Here is a 27,078-nt window from a genome sequence, read left to right as displayed (position 1 = left end):
GCAGGTTCAGTAGTTGTGGCGCACGGGCTTAGTTGCTCCACGACACGTGGGATCTTCCCAGACCAGGGCTCGAACCCATGTCCCCTGCATTGGCAGGCGGATTCTTAACCACTGCACCACCAGGGAAGTCCTGGCTATTCACTTTTAAGTACGTAATTCTATCTGACTGACTCTGACATCAATTATGATATTTTAAAGGTCCTCAGATTTCTATATGAGAGGTCATTTTCTTGATGCAGGCTTCCAAAGAAAGATACAGGAATTAAAGAGTTGCATTAAAATTGGAACAACCAGGACTTCCCTGTGGTCCAGTGGTTAAGACTTTGCTCTCCCAGTGCAGAGGGCCCAGGTTCGATCCCTGATGAGGGCAGTAGATCCCGTATGCCACACCTGAAAGATCCCGCATGCTGCAGCTAAAGACCCCGCACGCCACAACAAAGATCCCACGTGCCACAACTAAGACCCAGCACAGCCAAATAAATAAATATTTAAATTTGGAACAACCATAAACAGTGTTAAACTAAGGTGAGCAACAAAGGGACATCAGTGCTTCAGCAGTTGGTGACCATGAGCAGGGTGACAGCAATCCATGTTTTTTTCTTCTTTTGATAGGAGTCAAGCCCATATCTTCAATTCATATAAATCCATTCCTTTGGAGAGACCACAAACTCCCAAAATATTTCTCTATACAATGTGTTGCTTCATCTTAGCTGAACTAAAATGCAAATGTGCAGTAAGAACTATTTTTTAAAGGTGCCAAGAAAAGGTAAATATCATCAATAAAAATGTAAATGTATTACTAATTTAATTACTAATTTTAAAGTATTACTATTTAATAATATATCTTTTATACTTGGAGGGTCGAAATTTCTTCCAGTTACTTTTCTTACGGTACATACATCTAAGCAATGTTTATACCGTGGGAGTGGTAAAATAGAAAATCCAAGATTCAGTCTTAAATCAACCCAAAGCTTTCATTTATTAAAGACACTGAAATTGGAAATCAGGGCCAGTCACTCATGGAGACGTTAGAATTTATGTACTTGTTTTTCTATAGGCAGTAGTTCATTTTCTGGTAACTCCTCAAAAGTAAGCCATAGAATCAAAAAATGTCCATGTTGGCAAGCATTCTGGGGGGGCTCTTGCCTGATGTTGATCTGGCAACACTATTGCAGAAATTTTTGAGCTTTAAATAACCCTACAGAGAACTTATAACTGTGAGAGTTTATAGTTTGCTTTATATATGTTGATGGATTTTAGGAAAATACAGGGCAATAGTCTGTCCCTCCTTCCCTCTCCCCTCCCCTCCTTTCCTCCCTCCCTTCCTCCCTACCTTTCTCTTTCTTTTCCTTCTTTCCCTCCCTCCCTACCCCTTCCCTTTTTCTTTCCCTTCCTTCCTTCCTTCTTCCCTTTCGTTCTTTCTTTCTCTCTCTCTCTCTTTCTCTCTTTCTTTCTTTCTTTCTTTCTTTCTTTCTTCCTTCCTTCCTTCCTTCCTTCCTTCCTTCCTTGTTATTGGTATATTTGCTTGTTTTTAGATGTCTACCATGGCTTACAGCACCACTGTGTACCCAAGCTAAGGACTAATGTCTGTGGTCAACAAGTAGTTTGTGGTGTTTGTCATGGGCTTGCTCATTCTATGAATAATGATCTAATTTGAATGACTAACTAAGTAGTGGCCCCTGAGGAGACTGCATGCTACTCAGAGTGCATTAAATGGAGAGCTCCAGACTTTCAATTTTTTTCTTATATATGTTTTGTTCCATGTACCTGTCAAAGGATATCTCAGGGAATTCTGGCAGATGGAATAAGATGGTACTTCTAATAAATTCCTTTAAGAAGAATTCTAAAGTGATATGTTTAAAAAATCATATCCAGTGCATTTTATAAAATATGAAAAGAAGGGGACAAACAGAACATAAGCTTCTCAGCTGCTGTTGAGTCAGTGATTCATTTCCACCCAGTTGTTATTACAGGAGGCTCGATCATGAAGCACAAGAAGGGAGCATGAGAGGGATGACTGGTAAGGGAGAAGTTTTAAGTAAAATGGATAAAATTTAATCTCTGATCTTTGATGGAATTACAAATACAATTTTTTTTTTTTTTTTACCCAGAGGAAAATCTCTGCTCCATAATCTCTTTCCCCTTCTAAATCACTCAACTATAGAACCTTGAGTGAAATGAAAGCTCTAGCATTTACCCCTAAGTTATAAATTGAATTCCAACGGATAAGAAGTGAACTACATATTTTGTCTTCATATCTATTATACAGATAATCAAATTATAGTAGCTGATATAGATTAAGGAGTTTATTATCTATCACTTAAATGTTCAACATTTAGAATTGATACACATATAAACAAAGCAAAAATGTTTCTCATGTTCATGATATTGAAAAAGAAACCAATATATGGGGTGAGATGTGATGTATTCAGAGAATCTCTGAGGGCAGCTAATACATAGCATCCCTCTTTGCTGCTCAGATTCTCAATAAGTCGAGATATAAAACAAAGGAGGAGAGAGAGAAACAAAGTAAAACCCTTATAGCTGTTAGAGTCTGGGTTGGAAGTTGTGATCTTCGGTCTGTTAGCCAAGTGGGCCAGTTGAAGAACCCCATAATTAGGCAGGATCTGCCCACCCAGGCACATATTGCTGAGGGGCAGGCTCCTAAGCCTGGAGATGCTGCAGAGAAAGTCTGCTCACTGCAAGCTCCCAAAGAAAAGAAGGATGGGCTGAGTTAAGCAAACTCAGTATTTGTCCCATTTTCACTCATCAAATACTTCAATCCATCTTCTCCAGGGTTGGAGACAGTAAGAGGGAGTAGGGAGAACAGAAGTGCACATCAGTTGACCTACCTTCCCTGGGAGGAAACATCAGGAAAGGGGAGATAGCAAATCTTCCCCATCGTGTATCCAAAGGCATTGATGAAATTTTTAAGTGTAAATAGATAGTTTTAAATATATTTTATAACAGTGGAATTCCTTGTACATAAATTTTGACTTCTTTCTCTACTTATGTCTTTTGTGATAAACACCTAGAAGTGAAAATTCTACCTTGAAGGGGGATATGCTGATTTACCTCAATATAAGTAGGGTTTAGAGAGTGCACGTTTCATTCACTCATTTATTCATTCACTCATTTAACAAATCTTGATTAAACACCAAGAACATGGCAGGTGCTGTGTGAGGCAGTGGGGATGAGATGGGGGAAACAGGCATCAATTTCTCCTTAAACTTAAGCATAGTGGGTGAGACAGACATTGAAATGTGACGAGTGCTGTGGTGGGGCTTGGGTGTGGGGAATAGCTTTTGAGAAGTGACATTCAGCTTAAATCCTGAGAATGAGCTGTCCTAGTAAGGGTGAGAGAGTGGAGGGAGTAGGGCGAATGATCCAGCCAAAGCTGATTCTAGGAGCAGTCTCTGAGATGGCCTGAGGAGCCAGAGGTTTCATGGCTGAAATTTTGACTTTGAAATTCATCTGTGGTTCACTTTGAATAAATCTTTAAAAATTTAATTGACAGAGACTCTAATGTTTATATTTGCATTATTTTAAAACCACACTTGCATAAAATTTATTCTATGCACTACTGGCTTATTAAAACCACCCTTGCATAAAATTTATTCTATGTGCTACTGGCTTATTAACAGCTTTAAGCAAAATTTTTCCTCCAAGAAGATTACTTGAGATATGCAAGGACTCTCTAAATGATTTTTTTCTCTTTGAATGATATTTCACTTAAAATTTTTAAAAAAATCTCATGAGAATGTGTTGTTCTTTTTCATTCCATTTACCCATATATAGAGTCATTTTTCCTCCTGCAGACTTGGATCTTTCTTTAGAGCAGGATTTTTTCTTTTATGTCTTCATTGATTTGTTCTATTTATCACTTCCTTCAGAAAGAGAAATAATCTTCATAATGACTCTGAATTCCATGCTCTCCATGTAAGCATCTATCCCTCATCACAGAGGTCTTTGTTCTTCATCCCTTCATTTGGGAAGATTCTTCGAGTGTCTTCTAAATTGCTAAATCCACTTTCCTACTCTGTTAGACCTAATGTTTAGGTTTCTAATACTGACTTTAAAACTGGGTTATAAGTTAGATTCTTTACAATCTTTTCTTAACCCATCCTGCTCTTTAAAAACTTTCTGTCTCCATCTCAATCTGCTATTAACTCTATTTTATGGGCAGTTTGGTGCAGTGGTTAAGAGTCCATGCTATGCATCCAGGCTGCATGGGACTAATTAGGGCTCTGCCGCTTGCTGGCAGTGTGATCATGCATAATTTGTGTAAGCTGTGACTCAGATTCCTCATTTGTATAATGGGGGCAATACGCCTATCTCATAGAGCTGCTGTGAAGACTAAGTCAATTCACCTAAAACACTTAGAATAGTAAGTAAGTAGTAAATAGCTTAGTTTCTAGTTAACCTATATTCTATACTTTCCTAAATTATTTATAATAATTTTTTGGAAATTCATTCAACTGTTACTGCGTGTATCAATATGTGTGTGTGCATGTGTGTGTGTGTATGTGTGTATTTTGTTTACCTATCTTTTAAGGCAGCAAGTTCTATTTTTCTTAATTCTTAATTCTTTCCATAATCCACTTTGCTGTCCTTTGAGTTACAAAACCTATGGACTAATTGGTTTGTGTCTTCTTTAATAAGTTTCTGGGAGTTTGCAGTATTTACTTAGTATGGTCTACTGACTTGAGTACAGAGTCCCTGGTCATGGGCATTTTAATATGGACGGAGTTTAAGGTTGGCCCATCTGAAGCCATTTGTAATTCTTTATTTTTTCCAGGAATAAGGAATGGCAAATGACAATACCCAGCTAACATTGCTTCCACAGCGCTGCCAGCTTCAGCTCCTAGCACTTGGTCCTTCACACAGTAGTTACACAGCATCACTCCCCACTATTTTCACTCCCAGCTGCATTTGTATTGCCAGGGAGTATAGTCTTAGGGAGAGAGGAATTAATGAAGCATGAAATAAGTTTGGCCATATAGAAAGTAGCACTCATGTGATAGACAAGTAGTAGTTTCTCACCTTCTTATTGAAAAAGATTATGTGGACATCAATCAGGTGTTGTAGTGGGTGAGGATGAATGAAAATCCTCAACTCTCATGTTTTTATCCTCCTGAAACGAAAGTATAAGATAGTGGTTAAGAGTGACATCAGCATCATGGCAGTGTGTGGCACTCTCTTTGCCTTTCCCCTTCAATCTACAACCAGTAAAAACATCCATAACTCAACAAAGGTGCCTTTGCTCAACACAGCAGGACATCAGAGAATCCCACACATCTAAAGGTGGGTGGGCTGAAACACATGGAAGAGGCAGAACCGGGCAGAACAGCAGAGGTGGTGCCTATGATCCTGGACCCTCGGCCATGGTAACTGAGCCTGCAGCCCCAGAGAACCTGGTAATATCAGGGGAAGCAGAACATATGACTCCAGCCCTCCAGCCAAAGTGGTGCCCCTGGCCAAAGAGATCCAGGCAACAGTGACAGTGGGCCTATGACCCTGTCCTTCCAGTTATGGAGATGCCTATTACTCTGGCTCCCCCTGCCTGCCCCTATCCACAGTGGCAGTGCCTATGAGCCTGACAACCCTGGACATGGTAAGGACACCTGGGACCCTGGCTACCTACCCTCCCCACCCTGCCGGGGGTAGTGGAGCATGAGCCCATGGACATAGCAGAAGTACCCACCAACCCAATGTCCCAGGTAGTGATGCCAGTAGCAGCAATGCATTAATGACCCCAGAGGCACAAGCAGCGACAACCAGGGCAATGGATGACACCTCTGACAGAGGTGGTGGAGAGTGGAAAATGCTGATGCTCAAATATAACCAGAAGCAGCTCAGATAAGTGACCAAAAATTTGTGCTATATCACCCCTACTGGAAAACAAGAGAGGCCTCTAGTTACTAATCTGTTGAATCTTTTGAATCAAGTTTTTTTTTTAAAAAAGCTTTACCTAAAGAAGAAAGGTGTCCTCTACTTCAAATATGCTGGTAGAAGAACAACTCATCAAGCTCAATGAAGAACCATGGTAACACTGTATCACAAAAAGAAAGTGACAGTTCTCCAAAAACCAAACTTAGAGCCACAGAATATTGCAATCTTACTGATAGAGAATTCAAAGTAGCTGTCATAAAGAAACTCAGTGAACTAAAGGAAAATACAGGAAGGCAGTTCAATAAGCTCAGGAATAAAATTGATGAACAGAAGGAATATTTTTCCAAAGAGACTGAAACTCTAAGAAAGAACCAAAGAGAAACTCTGGACCTGAAGGACTTGATAAATGAGATGAAGAAAGCACTGGAAATAGAGCAGATGATATGGAAGAGAGACTAGTGAGCTTGAAGATAGGAATCTAGAAATGATACGGACAGAAGGAAGAGAGAATTAAAATCTTAAAAAAAGAAGACATTCTTTGAGAACTATTTGACTCTATTAGGAAGAGCAGCATTATGTTAATGGGTATCCCAGAAGGAGAAGAGTGGAAGAAGGGAGGAGAACGTTTATTTAAAGAAATAAGAGCAGAGAATTTTCCAAACCTGAGGAAGGAACTGGATATAGAAGTCCATGAAGCTGGGAGAACAACTAATTACTTCAATGTGAAAAAGCCTCCTCCACAACACATTATATTAAAGCTGTCAAAATAAATGACAAAGAATTTTAAAGGCAGCCAGAGGAAAAGACTGGCAACCTACAAAGGAACCCCAGTTAGGCTATCAGCAGATTTCTCAGCAGAAACTCTACAAGCCAAGAGAGAGTGGAATGATGTACTCAAAATATTGAAAGATAAAAACTATCAGCCAGAAATACTCTTTCTGGCAAAGTTATCATTTAGATATGAAGGAGAAATAAAATTTCTCAGACAAACAAAAGCTGAGGGAGTGCATTTATATCAGATTTGCCTCATAAGAAATGTTGAAAGGAGCTGTTCTTCCTAAACGAAAAGGTAAAAGTGTGCAAAACTTTGAGTAAGGTGATCAGTAGAATCAGAAAATTGCAACTCTATGTCAGAATAACGCAGAGGTTAAAGGGGAAAAAAGCAGTAAAAACAACTATAGCTATTGCAAGTTGGTCACAAACTCACAACATATAAAGGGATAATTTGAGATGACAGAAACATAAAAATGGAAGAGGAAAGTACAGAAGTCATGTAGTCAAATGACGATAAGATGCTATCGGCAGAAAAAGAACAATTTTATCTATGAGAATTTTAAACAAACATTATGGTAACCAGAAAGCATAAATCTAGAGCAGAGACATGAAACATAAAAAACAGGAAACTGAGAAAATATCATAGAAAACCATCAAACTAAAATGGCAGTCAGAAACACAAGGAAAAAGAAATAATGGAGATACAGAGCAACTTGAAAATAAAAGATAAAATGGCAGTGCTAAGTCCTCATTTATCAATAATCACTCAAAATGAAAATGGATTCAGTTCACCAATCAAAAGACACAAAGTGGCCGGATGGATTAAAAAAACATGACCCAATGAAATGCTGTCTCCAGGAGACTTATGTCAGCTTTAAAGACAAACATAAACTCTAGTGAAGGGATGGAAGATGATACTCCAAGTAAATGGCAGCCAAGCGAAAGTGGATGTAGCCATACTCATAACAGACAAAATAGATTTCCAGCCAAAAGAGGTAACAAAAGACAAAGATGGACATTATATAATGATAAAGGGGACAACACCAACATGCACCTAACATATGATCACCAAAATATATAAAGAAATTAACAGACCAAAAGGAAAAAAGTGACAGCAACACAGTGATAGTTGGGGACTTTAACACCCCACTTACATCAATGGATAGATCATCCAGACAGAAACTTAACAAGCAAACAGCAGCTGTAAAACATTATACCAGGTAGACTTAGTAGATTTATACAGAACATTCCACCCAAATGTAGCAGAATACACATTCTTCTCAAGTGCACATGGAACACTTTCAAGGACAGACCAAAAGTTGGGACCCAAACCAGTCTCAATAAATTTAAGAAGATTGAAAAAAATAACAGCATCTTTTCTGATGAAACTAGAAATCAACTACAAGAAGAAAGCTGGAAAAATCTTAAATATGTGGAGACTAAACAGCATGCAACTGAACAAATATTGAGTCAAAGAAGAAATCAAAGAAGAAATTTAAAAATACCTTAAGACAAATGAAAGTGAAAATACAACATGCCAAAATCCATGAGATGCAGCAAAAGAGGTACAAAGAGGGACGTTTATAGCAATACAGGCCTACCTCAAGAAAGAAGAAAAATCTCATATAAACAATCTAACTTTACACCTAAAAGAACTAGAAAAGAAAAACAAATGAAGCCCAAATTCAGCTGAAGGAAGGAGATACTAAACATTAGAGTGGAAAGAAATGAATAGAAACTAAAAAGGTAACAGAAGAGATTAATGAACCTAAGAGCTGTTTCTTTGAAAATGTTTAAAAAAATTAACAAATCTTTAGCTAGATTCACTTAGAAAAAGAGAGAAGGCTCTGATAAATAAAATCACAAATGAAAGAGAAGAAATAATAATGGATATCACAGAAATGCAAAGGATTAAAATAGAATATTATGAACAGGTATATGCCAACAAATTGGACAATATAGAATAAATGGACAAATTTTTAGAATTATACAACCTTCCAAGGCTGAATCATGAATAAATAGAAAAATTGTAATAGACTGATCACTATTAAGGATATTGGAACAGTAATCAAAACCTCCCCAAAATCAAAAGTCCAGAACCAGACGGTTTCACAGGTGAAATCTAGCGAACACTCAGAAGATTTATTACCTATCCTTCTCAAGCTCTTCCAAAATATTGAAGAGGAGAGAATGCTTTCTAACTCATTTTATGAGGACAACATTACCCTGACACCAAGGACAACACACAAAAACAAAACTTATACGCCAATATCTTTGATGAACCTAGATGCAAAAATCCTCAACAAAGTATTAGCAAGCTGAATGCAATAGTACATTAAGATTATCATATCTTATAATCAAGCGAGATTTATTCCAGGGATTCAAGGATGATTCGATGGCTGCAAATCAGTCATGATACACCACATTAACAAAATAAAAGATAAAAATCATATGATCATCTCAGTAGATGCAGAAAAAGCAACTGATAAGATTCAACACCCATTTATGATAAAAATTCTCAATAAAATAAGTATAAAAGGAACATACCTCAACATAATAAAGACCATATATGACAATATCATAATCCCAGCTAACACATTCAACAGGGAAGAACTGGAAGCTATCTAAGATCAGGAACAAGACAAGGATGCTCACTCTTACCACTTTTATTCAACATAGTATTGGAAGTCCTAGTCAGAGGAATTAGGCAAGAAAAAGAAATAAAAGGCATCCAAATTAAAAAGGAAGAAGTCAAACTGATGCTACTTGCAGAGGACATGATTTTATATATAAAAACTCATGAAGACTCCACAAAAAACCCTGTTAGAACTAATAAACAAATTCAGTACAGTTGCAGGATACAAATCAACATACAAAAATCTGTTGCATTTCTATACACTAACAATGGACTAGCAGAAAGAGAAATTAAGAAAACAATCCCATTTACAATTGCAACAAAAAGAATAAAATACCTAGGAATAAATTTAACCAAGGAGGTGAAAAACATGTACAGTGAAAACTATAAGACAGCCTGAAAGAAACTGAAGGCTATGCAAAGAAATGGAAAGATGTTCTATGCTCATGGATTGGAAGAAGTAACATTGTTAAAATGTCTACATTACCTAAAGCAATATACATATTCAGTGCAATACCCATCAAAATCCCAAGGACATTGTTCAAAGAACTAGAATATAAAAATCCAAATATTTGTATAGAGCAACAAAAGACCCCTGAATAGCCAAAGAAATCCCAAGAGAAAAGAACAAAGCTGGTGATGTCATACTCCCTGATTTCAAACTGTATTACAAAGCTATAGTAATCAAAACAGCATGGTATTGGCAGAAAAAGAGTCACACAGATAAATGGAACAGAATTGAGAGACCAGAAATAAAACCACACATATATGGACAATTAATTTAAAACAAAGGGGCAAAGAATATACAATGGAGAAAGGATGGTCCCTTCAATAAATGGTGTTGGGCAAACTGAACAGCCACATGCCAAAGAATGAAAGTGGACCACTATCTCACACAACACACAAAAATCAACTCGAAATGGATTAGACTTAAATGTAAGACCTGAAACCACAAACTCCTAGAAGAAAACATATGCAACATACTCTTTGGCATTGGTCTTAGTAATATCTTTCTGAATATGTGTCCTCAGGCAAGGGAAACAAAAGCAAAAATAAACAAATGGGACTACAGCAAACTAAAAAGCTTCTGTATAGCAAAGGAAACTATCAACAATAAAAAAGACAACCTACCAAATGGGAGAAGATATTTGCAAATCTTGTACCCAATAATGGGATTAATATCCACAATATATAAAGAACTTGCACAACTCAACAACAAAAGTTGGGTAGAGGAGCTGAATAGACATACAGATGGCAAACGAGCACACAAAAAGATGTTGAATATCACTAATTATTTGGTAAATGCAAATTAAAACCATGATGAGAGGGCTTCCCTGGTGGCGCAGTGGTTGAGAGTCTGCCTGCCGATGCAGGGGACACGGGTTCGTGCCCCGGTCCGGGAAGATCCCACATGCCGCGGAGCGGCTGGGCCCGTGAGCCATGGCCACTGAGCCTGCGCGTCCGGAGCCTGTGCTCCACAACGGGGGAGGCCACAACAATGAGAGGCCCGCGTACAGCAAAAAAAAAAAAAAAAAAAAAATCACAATGAGATATCATTCCATGCCCATTGGAATGGCTATTATCAAGAAAAATGAGAAATAACGGGTGTTGGAGAGGATGTGGAGAAAAGAGAACTCTACATATTGTTGGTGGGAATGTGAATTGGTGTAGCTATTATGGAAAACAATATAGAGATTCCTCAGAAAATTAAGAACAGAACTACCATATGACCTAGCTATTCCACTTCTAGGTATTTATATGAAGAATACAAAGACACTAATTCGAAGTATATGCACCCCTATATTCATCACAGCACTTTTTACAATAGCCAAGATATGGAGATAACCTAAGTGCCTCATCACAGCACTTTTTGCAATAGCCAAGATATGGAGATAACCTAAGTGCCCATTGAATGGGTATAGAAGATATGATATCCATATCTATATCTGTATCTATATATCTATATCTGTATCTATCTATCTATCTATCTATCTATCTATCATCTATCTATCTATTCAGACACAATGAAATACTACTCAGCCATAAAAAGAAGAAATCTTGCCATTTGTGACAACACTGATGGACCTTGAGGGTATTATGCTAACTGAAATAAATCAGAAAGACAAATATTGTATGATTTCACTTACATGTGGAATATAAAAACAAAAACAATATCTCCCCAAAACAAAATAAATGAACAAACCAAATAAAAACAAACACCTAGATATAGAGAACACAGTAGTGTTTACCAGAAGGGAAAGGTGTGGGGAGGACGAAATGGGTAAAGGGGATGGATAGAAACTACCTTTTGGTAGTGAGCACGCTGTAGTATATACAGAAGTCTAAATGTTGTACACATGAAACATACAATGTTATAAACTAATGTTACCTCAATAAATAAAAAGTTAAATTTAATTAAAAAATAAAGGTAGTGGTTAAGAATTCACAATACAGACTCACATAGGCCTGGTTCAAATTCCAGCTGATAGCTGGGTAGTCTAGGTCAAATCAATTAATCTCTTTGAGCTAGAGTTTCTTCATTCATAATGAATAGGCATAATAAAAATTCCTGTATCATATTTATGTGAGCATTTACACTAGGCAGTGTTCAATAACTAGTAGCTCTTATTAACCTGAAAACATCCTTCTTCCACAATTTCACAGCACAGCTCTGTCCTTCCCCTAGGGTATGGGGCTCAAGACCCAGCCCCCAGTTCTTTTTTTTTTTTTAGTCTTTATTGGAGTATAATTGCTTTATATTTTTGTGTTAGTTTCTGCTGTTTAATAAACTGAATCAGCTATATATATATATACATATATCCCCATATCCCCTCTCTCTTGCGTCTCCTTCCCACCCTCCCTATCTACCCCTCTAGGTGGTTACAAAGCACCGAGCTGATCTCCCTGTGCTATGCGGCTGCTTCCCACTAGCTATCTGTTTTACATCTGGTAGTGTATATATGTCAGTGCCACTCTCTCACTTCGTCCCAGCTTCCCCTTCCCCCTCCCCGTGTCCTCAAGTCCATTCTCTATGTCTGCATCTTTATTCCTGTCCTGCCTCTATGTTCGTCAGAACCATTTTCTTTTTTTCTTTTTAGATTCCACATATATGTATTAGCATACGGTATTTGTGTTTCCCTTTCTGACTTACTTCACTCTGTATGACAGTCTCTAGGTCCATCCACCTCGCTACAAACAACTCAATTTCATTTCTTTTTATGGCTGAGTTATATTCCATTATATATATGTGCCACATCTTCTTTATCCATTCATCTGTTGATGGACACTTAGGTTGCTTCCATGTGCTGGCTATTGTAAATAGTGCTGCAATGAACATTGTGGTACATGACTCTTTTTGAATTATGGTTTTCTCAGGGTATATGCCCAATAGTGGGATTGCTGGGTCATATGGTAGTTCTATTTTTAGTTTTTTAAGTAACCTCCATACTGTTCTCCATAGTGGCTGTATCAATTTACATTCCTACCAACAGTGCAAGAGAGTTCCCTTTTCTCCACACCCTCTCCAGCATTTATTGTTTGTAGATTTTGTGATGATGGCCATTCCGACTGGTGTGAGATGATATCTCATTGTAGTTTTGATTTGCATTTCTCTAATGATTAATGATGTTGAGCATCCTTTCATGTGTTTGTTGGCAATCTGTATATCTTCTTTGGAGAAATGTCTATTTAGGTCTTCTGCCCATTTTTGGATTGGGTTGTTTGTTTTTCTGATATTGAGCTGCATGAGCTACTTGTATATTTTGGAGGTTAATCCTTTGTCAGTTGCTTTGTTTGCAAATATTTTTTCTGATTCTGAGGGTAGTCTTTTCATCTTGTTTATGGTTTCCTTTGCTGTGCAAAAGCTTTTATGTTTCATTAGGTCTCATTTGTTTATTTTGGTTTTTATTTCCATTTCTCTAGGAGGTGGGTCAAAAAGGATCTTGCTGTGATTTATGTCATAGAGTGTTCTGCCTATGTTTTCCTCTAAGAGTTTTTTAGTGTCTGGCATTGCATTTAGGTCTTTAATCCATTTTGGGTTTATTTTTGTGTATGGTGTTAGGGAGTGTTCTAATTTCATTCTTTTACATGTAGCTGTCTAGTTTTCCCAGCACCACTTATTGAAAAGCCAGCCCCCAGTTCTTGTAGGAGGCTGTGAAATTGGTGAGAGTTGCCTATGGGGTAGTCAGTGGTAGGATGGCCAAGAAGGTGGTTGGAATTAAGGGCTGATGCAGATAATCAACTAGTTTGGGCAGTGGGGCACATGAATCACCCAATACCAAAATTCTCCAAATTCCAGAAATGATTGGAGACTCTGCAGGATAATTTATCCCCAGGAATGCAGAGTTGATGGGTCCTCTCTTCTAGCTGTTGCTCTGGCATTAACAGAAAGCCACTCTTGGCAATCCACAATTCCATTATTCCTAAGTACTAGCGCTTCCTGGACTGTAGACATCTCCCTGAATTAAGGGACCCAAGGGGTTCGGGCTTCTACCTCCTTATGACCCCTGACCTGGAGATCTTTTCTTCCTCTTCATTTTGGACCTCTTCACTGATCCTTGAGGCCCTTGGACATAAAATGTCTTATCCCACCAATACTTTCCCTTCCCTCCCTCCACCTTTTTTTTTGTTTTTTTTTTTTTGTTTGTGGTACGCGGGCCTCTCACTGTTGTGGCCTCTCCCGTTGCGGAGCACAGGCTCCGGATGCGCAGGCTCAGCGGCCATGGCTCACGGGCCTAGCTGCTCCACAGCATGTGGGATCCTCCCGGACCGGGGCACAAACCTGTGTCCCCTGCATCGGCAGGCGGACTCTCAACCACTGCGCCACCAGGGAAGCCCTCCCTCCCCCTTTTTAAAGCCAGAATGTGATTGTCTGGTGGTTCCCACACCTCAATTTAATTGCCTACACTGAGACTATTTCTTATACAGCATCTTACCTGGCTTTTTTTTTTAACCTTGTATACTTCACCCAGTGCTTTTCATACATCATAATAGAGACATCATCCCCAAAGCAACCCTATTATTCTTCTCCCTAAAATAGATACAGAAGCTGGGAATTCATTTCAAAAAGGGCTGTCAATTACATTTGTATAATAACTATTATCCTTTATCCAGCAAGTCTGCCACAGAAGTTCATCTAAACTTTGGTTTGGAAATTCCCCATGGATTCTGGCAGATTATCCTCTGGTATTTCTAGTTTCTAGTGCTGTTGAACTTTTATCTCTGTGTTTTCATGAGGGCAAATCCAGAATCCCTATCTTTCCAATATCTTACCTCAGATTTCCTCATTCACATTTACAGAATGGGTAATGTTCAGTCTTTGAATACAAAGAGGTGCAATTTATGTAAATTTTTACAAACAACTTGAAGACTAACTTAATAATTCTTTGTAATATTATCTTCTCTTTCAGCTGAATTTTATTCTGTTTCTGAATACCGTTAGAGTTCTGGCTACCAAAATTTGGGAGACGAATGCGGTTGGGCATGACACAAGAAAACAATACAGGTAATTCCAGGACATACATCCATCAGAGGAAATATTTTGGTTACTATTTAGAGTAAAGGACAGATATCAGTTGATCTGAAATGTTTCTAAGAGACTAAATTGTGAACGTGTATTTTCGTTTGGTTTAACTGTGCTTGTGCTATTTATCAGAAAAGTATATATATTTTAGGAAAATATAAATAACAACAAACCTTCCCAATATGCTTAAATTCTAAGTATATTTTTAAAAATCTGTTCTTAGCAGCGGGGATTTTACCATTAACTATGTAACCTATGTAACTATGTAATCTCTTGTTGATGATCTTGGCTGACAATTTCACTTGCCTTCTTAAAATAATGTCATAACTGAAAAAAATCAAGAAAGTGTATTTGCTATATTGTTTCCAATCTTCCCATCAAATTGGTACCTCCCAAATATTGATTTTTAAGAACTTTCAAATGTACTGATTGAAGGAGGTCTGTTATTCAGTCTTTGCTGAAGAAAAGGACAAATTAAGTATTTATAATCATTATCAAACTGTCTTAAGAATGTGTCCATTTCTCCCAATGATCATTTTGGAAGTTCTGAATCGTTTTGGAAGTGGCTTCTATCCACCTGAACATATGCACCACTAGTCAGGTGCATGTGGATTAGTTTTTGTAATCCCCAAACAAGAATCTATTTCTTTCTGCCTCACATTGTCATGAAATGCTATCACAGACACAGAAAGGAAGAAATCATAGTCAACATTTCGATCTTCTCTCACAAACGTTCTCTAAGTCCTTTGTGGAATCATTCCCGTGCACCGTGTAGGCAGCGTTTACTGTCAGGGAGAAAAGAGTACAGATACAGATGGACTGAAGTCTAGAATAGGATGCACAGTATGAACAAACCATCAGCTGCTAGCTCCAGTCATTTTCAATATGCTGCAAGTGGTAGTATTAAAATCATGCCTGTGTTTACAGTGAAGGGTCTGTGCTATACTAGAATAGCTTGTCTCATGTCACATTCCATTGGTGAAGACAAAGGTCAAAGGATGATAAAAAATGGAAAATGTAAGTAGCCTTTCATTCTTCATAAAATGAAAAAGTGCAGTGGTGTTTGAAAGCTAATTATTTCTCTAGTTCTGAATCAAGGCTACTTATTTCTCTTATTCTGAATAAAAGCTACTTATTTCTATAGTTCTGAATAAAAGCTACTAATTTCTAGAATATCCGAATGATGTGAAATTATACTTTCAGTAGAAAGTTGCTCAAGAGATTTGAGAAACTCTGGAGAGAACAGAGTGGATTATCTTTAAACCAAGACAGAATAGACAGCTTATTTGCAAAAAAAAAAATAATAAGTAAGTAGGGAAAGAAAGAAAGAAAGAAAGAGAGAGAGAGAGAGAGAGAAGGAAAGAAAAAGAAAGAAAGAAAGAAAGAAAAAGAAAAGAAAGAAAGAAAGAAAGAAAGAAAGAAAGAAAAAGGGAAAGAGAGGGAGAGAGGGAGGGAGGGGGAAAGGAAGAAAGAAACTGAAAGAAAGACTAGTGAGGAAAGGAAGAAGATTATAATCATTTGAGATTACTGGGGCATTAATGATTCTTAGAAAAAGAGGGATATTTGAGAAATAAAGAAGAAGCCTGATTTGGCTGTTTCTTGGATAAAAAATGCAAAAAAAACAAAACCTAACTAGAAAATGATGTGCTTGCGTCATAGACTAGCTCTTTATTGCTGCAAAATGAATTACCACAAACTTAGTGGCTTTAAAACAACACACTGGCTATTTCATGGTTTGTTTGTCAGAAATCTGGGCGTGGCTTAGCTGGGTCCTCAGCTTCTGGGTCTCTTTACAAGGATATAATTGGGATGTCAGTTGGTTGGACTGGGGAAAAATCCACTCTTAAGCTCAGGTGATTGTTGACAGGATTTATGTTCTTGCTGGGTTGGTCAGATGCCACCTCTCCTTGCCACATGGGCCTCTCAGTAGAGCAGCTCACAACTTGCTTCACTGAATCAAACAAGGGAGAGAGTCTGCTACTAAAATGTATGTTACACTCTCGGACAACATAGTCACAGAAGCGGCATCCCACCATCTTGGCCATAACTGATTGGTTAGAAGTAAGTCCCAAGTCCTGCCCACACTCAAGCAGAGAGGATTAACAAGGATGTAAATACCAGAAGGTTGGGAATCATTAGGGGCCATGTTAAAGTCAATCCATTATATTGGAAACTGGGATTCCTCTAAATACACAAGAAAATGTGTATGAAGAAGCAGTTAAAGGAAATAAAGGTCACATTGCTTAGTTTGTAAACAAACAAACAAACAAACCTACAACTATAGATAATTTGAGACAGAATATTTGACAGAGAATATTTAGGGAAGGCAAGAGGCATTGACCACATGTAGCTCATAAGAAAATATGAAATGATAAATGAAGATCCAAGTGTAAGAAGAGACCAGGGAGTAGTTGGTTCTAAAATGAACAGAACAAGCCAAAATGCTGCCTGTGAAAGTAAAGACAGTTATTGAGGATGGAGGTGGTACCTCTTTAAGTCTCAAACATAGAAGTTAAAGACGACTTAGGACAGAGAAAAAAAAAAGGCATTTTACAATTTTATGAAAATAGTATCCTTTAAGCAAGAAGAGTGGAAATGAGATTAAAGAGACTTAGGGGATAGTAATCATGGGAAGTGAGAATAAACTACCTGATTTAGTATAGAAGTGACAGGAAGAAGAGGGAGAGGGAAAAAAACTAGCAGAAGCCGTGGATCCAAAGAGATGGGGGAACGTCAGCCCCTGGTAGCTCTGCTAAATAAGCTTTATGTTTTCCAGCAAGCTGTCTCTATGGAAAGGCACTCTACATTGACTAATTAAAAGGCTTGCCATTCTCTTCCAGGAAACTCGCCAAATCAACGCTGGTGCTGGTGCTGGTCTTTGGAGTGCATTACATCGTGTTCGTGTGCCTGCCCCACTCCTTTGCTGGGCTTGGGTGGGAGATCCGGATGCACTGTGAGCTCTTTTTCAACTCCTTTCAGGTAGAGAGTGCTACTAGTAATTTGATTCCTGTATTTTGCTTTTTTCCTTCCTCTGCCCCTCCCTCTGGCTTTCACACACCTGTCTCCCAAGGGCCAGGAAAGGGGCTATTTTCTGGCACCTGTGCATTTCTGTCCTGCAGTGGTCAGTCAGGTTAACCTCCAACCACAGCAGGAGCTGTTTCTCACAGACAAGCTTGGGCTATGAGACAAGAAAGCACATTGTTGTAAAATATGTGACACCTACAGAGCAGGAATCTGTGTGTGTGTGTGTGTGTGTGTGTGTGTGTGTGTGTATGGAAAGTCAATGAAAGCAAAAGAAGGGATAGGCAGGGGAGACGAAAAAAGAGAAAGGGAGACAAGTAAGAGGAAGAGGTTGCTTCCTTATATTTGATCTCATTTGAAAGCATGATACCATTTCCCTCACGTGGAGGCTACAGGCGCCTCCTAACTCTTCCTCCTGCTACTCCTTTGCTGCCACCTCCTGCCTTCAATCTAGTCTCCATACAATAGTCTGAAGAATCTTAAAAATAAATCTGATAGGGCTTCCCTGGTGGCGCAGTGGTTGAGAGTCCGCCTGCCGATGCAGGGGACACGGGTTCATGCCCCGGTCCGGGAAGATCCCACATGCCGCGGAGCGGCTAGGCCCGTGAGCCATGGCCGCTGAGCCTGCGCGTCCGGAGCCTATGCTCCGCAACAGGAGAGGCCACAATAGTGAGAGGCCCGCGTACCGCAAAAAAATAAAAAATAAAATAAAAATAAACAAATAAATCTGATAATGTCACTGAACTGCTGAACATATCCAGAGGCTTCTCATTGCAGTCAGAATAAAATCCAAACGCAGTTTCCTGGTGTGCACAGCCCTCCCTGGCAGGGAGCCTGTCCAGCTGTGACCTCACCTCACACCATGCTCCCTGATGCCCACTAAGTTTGAGCCACACTAGCTCTTCCACAATTTCTGTACCTCAAGTTCATTTCTGCCTCAGGGGTTTGTACTTGCTGTTTCCTTTGCCTGGAGTGCCCTTCCCTCTAATATTCACATGGCCTGGCTTCTTCTTCTCACTCAAACCAGCTTAAATGTCTCCCCCTCAGGGAGGTCTTCATTGAGTTCCCCCTTTGATAGATCTTCTCCATCTTCTTTTTCAGTACCACTCGTTTTGCCTGCATGGCCTTTATCTTATCATCATACATTTTTCTCCTGTGGCTTTTTGTTTATATTTTAATTAATTCATTTATTTTTACTGTGTTGGGTCTTCGTTTCTGTGCGAGGGCTTTCTCTAGTTGTGGCAAGCAGGGGCCACTCTTCATCGCGGTGCATGGGCCTCTCACTATCACGGCCTCTCTTGTTGCCGAGCACAGGCTCCAGACGCGCAGGCTCAGTAGTTGTGGCCCACAGGCCTAGTTGCTCCGCGGCATGTGAGATCCTCCCAGACCAGGGCTCGAACCCGTGTCCCCTGCATTAGCAGGCAGACTCCCAACCACTGCTCCACCAGGGAAGCCCCTATTTGTTTATATTTTATCCATCTGTATTTCCTACTAGGATGTAAGCCCTAAGAGAACAGGGACTTTGTCTGTCTTGATTAAGTTGTTTATCCCTGTCATGCTGAGCATTTCACACTGTATAAACTCAATAAATATTTTTGAACGAGTGAAAAAAAAGTTTCTGTGTGTTTTTACTTGATAAGACCCTATGTCTGTAGTTTCCAGCATTCACAGTGTAAAAATTTCACTTACTGACTGGGGGATGTTCTGTGGCCCTGGCGTGGCAACACATGAAACGAATGTAACAAAAACCAGTTCGTGTTTTATTTAGTTATTTGGTTCAGTTCATACCAAGGAAAGATCTCAGACAAATTTCATGTATATTTAAGGATTTTGAAATATTAGGAGAGATAATTTGCATAATTTTCTGGAGGAATCATTAAAAAAGAACCCAGTTTTTCAACTTACGCATTGTGGCACAAGATACTTTAGTGCTGTGATCTTTATAATTAAAATTAATTAATTAAAACATTCTATTTTCTCCTCCAGGGTTTCTTTGTGTCTATCATCTACTGCTACTGCAATGGAGAGGTAAGTTTGAAGGAACCCCATACCTCCTGCAGGTCTAGCTCCGAGTAAGCTCGTAAATGGCCATCGCAATGTGACCGGAATCTCTTTAGAATCCTCAGGGGTTACAGGACAAAGTGGACACAGAGAAGGGAGATATTTTAATCATAAATTATTTTGAGAAAGGAAGAATTCATGTAAATAAGCCAAGGTCTTCCTCTTCCAGCACTTTTCAATGTCAATTCAGTTGCAACCCTTGATATCAAAAACCCAACTTAACTGGAATGCAGATTGATACTTGGAAGGACCGTGAACTTCATATTCCAGTCGATGCTTCAACTTATATTTTATTTCAAGTTCTATAAGAAACTCAAATATAACTTTCCCTGGGAATAATCCATTAGAACATTTTGACATTTTTTAAACTACAAGATGGTGATGGGACAATTTCAGTTCATTTAGGAGTTGGCTGGAGAGAAAGAATGGTACCGATCTTTTAGATGACATCAGCTTACCAGGTTTCCACTGCTTCCAATGGAACTTTCAAAAAGCTCCCTTCTGGAAAGTTGCAATAGCAAAATTGAATCTTCAGCAGCAAGAATGGAAACAAGAGCCCCACCCTACAACGAATGCCCTTGCAGCACCCACTTTTCACCATCCAATCCTTTTCTCAATTTCCCTCCTTCAGTATGCCCATGCAGAAGCGATGGTGTTACAGTTACATTTCCAGCTGAGTACCTTCCATGCCCTTCCACAGCCTGAGCTGGCACTATTTATCCCATTTTCTCCTCCAACCCCGTGTCCTCTTTTCCTCTCCCATGAGTCCGATATATGTATTGGCTGCATTTCAATATGTACTACAGTACTGCACCATCTGGAGTTGGTTGAATCCACCAATGCAGAACCCCAGATATAGAAGGCCAATTGTGAAGTCATAGGGGATTTCAGCCCTGTGTTCTTCAAGGGTCAACTGTATATATAAAGTCCCTGGCACACAGTGGAACCTTAGTGATTATTACTATCATTGAAATCAGGCAGACATCCATCTAACAAGGTTCCAGGATCTCTGATGGTTTCTGATGCACAATATGGTCCTTGCGGTTTAGGTTCAGTCTGAGGTGAAGAAGATGTGGAGTCGGTGGAATCTCTCTGTGGACTGGAAAAGGACGCCCCCATGCGGCGGCCACAGATACGGCTCCGTGCTCACTACCGTGACGCCCAGCACCAGCAGCCAGTCGCAGATGGCGGCCAGCACACGCATGGTGCTCATCTCCCGCAAGGCGGCCGAGACGGCCAGCCGGCAGCCCGACAACCACGTGACTTTACCCGGCTACGTCTGGAGTAACTCGGAGCAGGACTGCTTGCCACACTTGATCCATGCAGAGACCAAGGAAAGTGACAGGAGGCAGGGAGATGCGATTCCAATGGAGGAGTCATCCACGCCATTAGAATTTAACCCAGACCTTGAAGGAAGCAAAGGAGAAACCGAGGATGCGCTGTGAATAAACATTTGTGTCTTGAAGGAGCTGATCCATCTGGCTGTGGCAGAGGAGCTTGGCTAGCGTCCCTCTGCTTGAGCCCCAGAGCTGAACAGTCAGGATTCAAGTGTTCATAGCCTTTTTAGGCTCTATGAATTGGTTCCTGTAAATACTAAAGCCACAAAAGGAGAAGTGTCAGTGGAATAATTACCTTATTTTGGCATCACATTCTCTTCTGAATTGATGTGTAGTACCTGTAGTACTTGCTCTGTGATTGTTCATTTTTCTGCTACTTTTGGGTAGAACAAACGTTTCAGTTGCTCGACTCTAGTTTTCTCTCATAAATATCACTCGAAATATGATAGAGATCACTTAGTATGTGTCATTTTCTTTTTAACAAATTAGTATTCTCTTTCTCACTTTAAGGGACCTCTATCATTGCATTCATTTAGCCTGTTCATTGGAGCAATTAGGATCTGAAAATACGTTGAAAGATTAAAGATCTCGGAACAAGTACACACTGGAAAATAAGCTCGCTGGACTTTGTTAAAATAATAACTGTGTGAGAAACTTGTTTCTGGGAATAAGGAAAATTACTCAAAAAAGAATACTGCACATATTCCTCTTTTTGAATGTCCCCTCTGTGACCAGCCAAATCTCAAGTCTTCACTCTTTTGTAAACCTTGACATGTCACAAGGTTTTCTTAGTCAGTGAGCTTGTGTCTGCAAGCTGATTTTGTTTATAATCATTTATAGTGATAGTCACACTGCTTCTATGTTTTTTTTCTTTGTTCTGTTACTCTATTCCAGATGGCATGTGGGATAAATTAAAAGTTTGTTTTAAAAATATATTTTGGGTCACTTTTTTAAATGTTCTCTTAGCACCTACCTTTGTTTTTGGGAATCAACCAAATGTCTCTTCTCCACATCTACAGAGATCAGCATGTAGCCCCAGAACTTCACTGAGCTTGAAATTTCAGTGTATTGCAGTACTGAAACATTTACTGAGTGCATGTTAGGTACCCAGCATCCTGCTAGGTTTTTACAAGCATTAAGTTATTTAATCCTCACCACAAAGTTATGGAGTAAGTCTTATCACTGTCCCCCTTTTTACAGATAACAGCGTGACTCACAGAGGTGGAATGACTTGCCCAAAGTCACACAGCTAGTGATTGAGAGAACACGGTTTCAGACACAGATCTGACTTTAAGTCCCATGTTCTTAGCCATATGCATACTGTTGCCAATGTATATATTGCCCATTCACAAAAAAATAAATGAATTCCTTCTGGGTAGAGAATGCTTTAGGAACTCTTATTGTGGTATGGTCTAGCCTCTGACCCTCATGAAGTGTCCACTCTAATGGGAGAGCCAAATACACATAGGAAATGAAAACATCACAGAGTAATGTGTTTTTAGGTGAAATGACACAGGTCAAGCTGGTCCATCTTACTTTGCTGAATGGTTTAAATATACAAATAGTGTTATGATGAAAAAGGTACTCTGATGTCTACATGCCCTCTTGAAAACTATTGCACTTTTCTCCCATGTTCATTCTTTCCTTCCTCCCCTGTGACAGACAGAGGTCATTTCCTTCCCATCCTGTTTACGAAGGTGCCATGGTGCATACTTAATTCATTTGATTCAATGCTATATTGAATGCACAGGTTTTGATAATGTTTGCATCCAATTAGACAGCTAGGACTGTAAGTTATACCTGTGCATTGATTTTATCAAGTAAAATATCGAGTACTTACCAAGGATTGTCATTGAACTAGTACTCTTTTTTTTGTAATTTTTATTCTTTTATTAAAGTGTGGTTGATTTACAATGTTTCAGGTGTGCAGCAAAGTGATTCAGTTATACATATACATATATATGTGTATATATATTTTCAGATTCTTTCCCATTATAGATCATTAGTATATTGTCACATATTAATGCTACCTCCCTGTTAGGAGAACCATCATGGGCTGAGCCAGAGATTAAGTTCAGTTCCATTGCTACTTTTGTGCAAGGCTTTATAAATCACTTACTTTTCTTTGTAGTTCAAGTTCTCTATCTTTAAAATGAAGATATCTGACTACCTTAGAGAAATGTTCAGGTGATAAGAGAAATCACATATTGAAAGCACTTTGTAAAATAAAAATTCCATACAAATATTGATACTTGGTTTAGGTTGTTTACTGTTTAAATTTCATTTTGCCCCATTGTATTATAAAAGGACTCATTGGTCATTGCAACATAATAATTATAAGAATATATATATTTTGATAATATGGAGAACATTCTAAGCCACCCCCAAATTCCAAGGCTAGACCACTATTTCTTTACAATAACAAGTAAGAATAAAGCCCTCAGACTCACCAAAGTTTAAGTGAGTCACCAAGTGACTCAAAGTTTAGTCATTCACAAATTGAGTGAACATTTACTTAGAGCCTATTATGTGACAGATACTATGCTATGTGCTAGGGACATAACAAAAAGTAAGGCGTAATCTACTCCTTCAAGGAACAAACAACCCCTCAGTTGCTAGGAGTCTTTATCTCAACTGTGTACACACATTTTTTCTTCTAGGTTTTGATAATGTTTGCATCCAATTAGACAGCTAGGACTGTAAGTTATACCTGTGCATTGATTTTATCAAGTAAAATATTGAGCACTTATCAAGGATTGCCATTAAACTAGTACTCTTTTTTTGTAATTTTTATTCTTTTATTAAAGTGTGGTTGATTTACAATGTTTCAGGTGTGCAGCAAAGTGATTCAGTTATACATATACATATATATGTGTATATATATTTTCAGATTCTTTTCCATTATAGGTCATTGCAAGATATTGAATATAGCTCCCTGTGTTATACAGTAGGTCCTTGTTGTTTATCTATTTTATATGTAGTAGCCTGTATCTGTTAATCCCAAATTCCTAATTTATCCCTCCACCACTTTCCCCTTTGGTAACCATAAGTTTGCTTTCTATGTCTGTGAGTCTATTTCTGTTTTGTAAATAAGTTCATTTGTCTCATTTTTTTTTAGATTCCACATATAAGCAATACCATAAGATATTTGTCTTTCTCTGACTTTTACTTCACTTAATATGATAATCTCTAGGACCATCTATGTTGCTGCAAATGGCATTATTTCATTCATTTTTTATGGCTGAGTAATGTTCCATTGTGTGTGTATGTGTGTGTGTGTGTGTGTGTACACACACACACACATATATATATATGACATTTTCTTTATCCATTCATCTGTTGATGGACATTTAAGTTGCTTCCATGTCTTTGCTATTGTAAATAGTGCTGCAATGAACGTTGGGGTGCATGTATCTTTTCGAGTTAAGAGTTTTCTCCAGATATATGTCCAGGAGTGGGATTGCTGGATCATATGGTAACTCTATTTTTAGTTTTTTAAGGAAACTCCATACTGTTTTCCATAGTGGCTGCACCAATTTACATTCCCACCAATAGTGTAGCAGGGTTCCCTTTTCTCCACACCCTCTCCAGCATTTATTATTTGTAGACTTTTTAATGTTGGCCATTCTGACTGGTGTGACGTGATGCTGCATTGCAGTTTGATTGCATTTCTGTAATAATTAGTGACACTGAGCATCTTTTCCTGTGCCTTTTGGCCACCTGTATGTCTTCTTTGGAGAACTGTCTATTTAGGTCTTCTGCCCATTTTTTGATTGTTTTTTTTTTTCTTTTTGATATTGAGCTGTATGAGCTGTTTGTATGTTTTGGAAATTAGTCCCTTGTTGGTTGTATCACTTGCAAATATTTTCTTCCATTCCACAGGTTGTCTTTTAATTTTTTTTATAGTGTCCTTTGCTGTGCAAAAGCTTTTAAGTTTAATTAGGTCCCATTTGTTTATTTTTGTTTTCATTACTCTAGGAGACATCCAAAATATATTGCTATGATTTATGTCAAAGAGTGTCCTGCCTATGTTTTCCTCTAGGAGTTTTATAGTATTCAGTCTTACATTTAGGTCTTTAATCCATTTTGAGTTTAGTTTTGTGTATGGTGTTAGAGAATGTTCTGATTTCATTCTTTTACATGTAGCTGTCCAGTTTTCCCAGCACGACTTATTGAAGATTCTGTCTTTTCTCCATTGTATATTCTTGCCTTGTTTGTCATAAGTGACCATAGGTGTGTGGGTTTATTTCTGGGTTTTCTATCCTGTTCCATTGATCTCTGTGTCTGTTTTTGTGCCAGTACCATACTATTTTGATTACTGTAGCTTTGTAGTATAGTCTGAAGTCAGGGACCGTGATTCCTCCAGCTCTGTTCTTCTTAATTTTAAGATTGTTTTGGCTATTCGGGGTCTTTTGTGTTTCCATATAAATTTTAAATTATTTTGTTCTAGTTCTGTGAAAAATGCCATTGGTAGTTTGATAGGGATTGCATTGAATCCATAGATTGTCTTGGGTAGTATGGACATTAGAACTCACTTTCTTACCAGCGATTATTTCATTTTAGAAAAGTAAATATTTATATGGTTGAGTTTATTCAAAAATCTGTGGAGGACAGTCTCATTTTTTCTAATGAGTTATTAAATATTTTAGTTCATTTTTTCTCTCTTTAGACCTGTTCTGCCTATGTCCTCCACTCTTGGACCCTCTCCCTAAGACACACAGGGAAGCAATTGCTCAGTAAATCTCTAACCTGCTCTTCCCAGAAGTTCTATGCTGAACAGATGGGCAGTTTAGAAATCGCATAGATAAACAATCAATATACATTGGCGTTGTTTTAAGAACTGAGCTCAGTATTTTCAGTATATTTTATCATATAATCTTCGTCACACACTATGATGCAGTTACCACCATTTCAAAAATGTCATGATAATCAGAAGTTAAATGATTTGCTCCAGATCAAAGTAGCTGAGTTAGGATTTGAACCCAGTTCAGTTTGACTCCAAGGCCCCTGATTGTTCTCTCACCCATGTGGCCCTTTTTTACTTTCTTTATCGAGAGCTTAATAGTATGGCAAGTCAATGAGGAAATAAAAAAGATTTAGTTTCAACTATTTTGATGGTAGAATTAGCAATAGTTACAAGAATGTAAAAAAGAAATAATAACATGATTATGGTTTTTAATAAAAGCATTTTTATCTCCCAGTATTTCATGACTATCAAAATAGAAAAAAAACTTTTGACTCTAAGCTCTTTTTAAAATTTCACCCAAAATATCTAACTTAAGTTTATAAAGGTCTAAATCCTATTTTTTAAGAACATATGCATACTGTGTTTATTGACAGTCGGTATGTAAAGTAGTATTTTGTTAACTTTTAAATTTGATGTACAGTAAACAAGGTAAGTTTCCCTTAATGCCCCACAGAAGAAAACATAAGAACTGAATTTTATTAAGGTCTTTTTCAGAAACAATTTGTATAACAAGTATCAGCATATATTTTAAAGTAAAGTGGATTTCAAAGTGACAATTTTATTTACTAACCAAATAGCTGATCCCTGTTTTCCTAAAGTCTTCCTTTGGAATTAATAGTTAAAAGTTATTAATATATTCAATCACTTTGATTCACAATAATGACAATTTTATATTGTTAACCTATATTGTTAGGGAAGGTAGTAATAAATATTACAATAAAGTCAAATTATTAAATGATAAATTCAACATTGTGTAAGTATAAAATTTTTTCTCTTTGGTCCCTTCTAAAAACTTACTGACCTTAATGTAGGAGCTAATATTTACATTATAAACAGTAAGGAGGGATAAAAAAAAAAAGAGAAGGTCATA

General features: G+C 38.1%; 1 protein-coding gene across 1 annotated transcript in view; it reads left to right on the top strand.

The window, feature by feature from the left end:
• PTH2R (parathyroid hormone 2 receptor) overlaps positions 1-22,075 on the top strand; it is a 103,873-nt gene extending 81,798 nt beyond the window's left edge. The window contains exons 10-13 of the mRNA XM_030853312.2: positions 14,710-14,804; positions 17,663-17,801; positions 19,830-19,871; positions 20,954-22,075. Coding sequence (XP_030709172.2) covers positions 14,710-14,804; positions 17,663-17,801; positions 19,830-19,871; positions 20,954-21,349 — 672 coding nt within the window. The 3' untranslated portion in view covers positions 21,350-22,075. The remainder of the gene's footprint in view (positions 1-14,709; positions 14,805-17,662; positions 17,802-19,829; positions 19,872-20,953) is intronic.
• Positions 22,076-27,078: the final 5,003 nt, after the last annotated feature.

Source organism: Globicephala melas, chromosome 7, assembly GCF_963455315.2.
Source record: "Globicephala melas chromosome 7, mGloMel1.2, whole genome shotgun sequence".
NCBI lineage: Eukaryota > Metazoa > Chordata > Mammalia > Artiodactyla > Delphinidae > Globicephala > Globicephala melas.
Note: the sequence above shows the minus strand (reverse complement) of the source record. Positions and strands in the feature narration are given on the sequence as shown.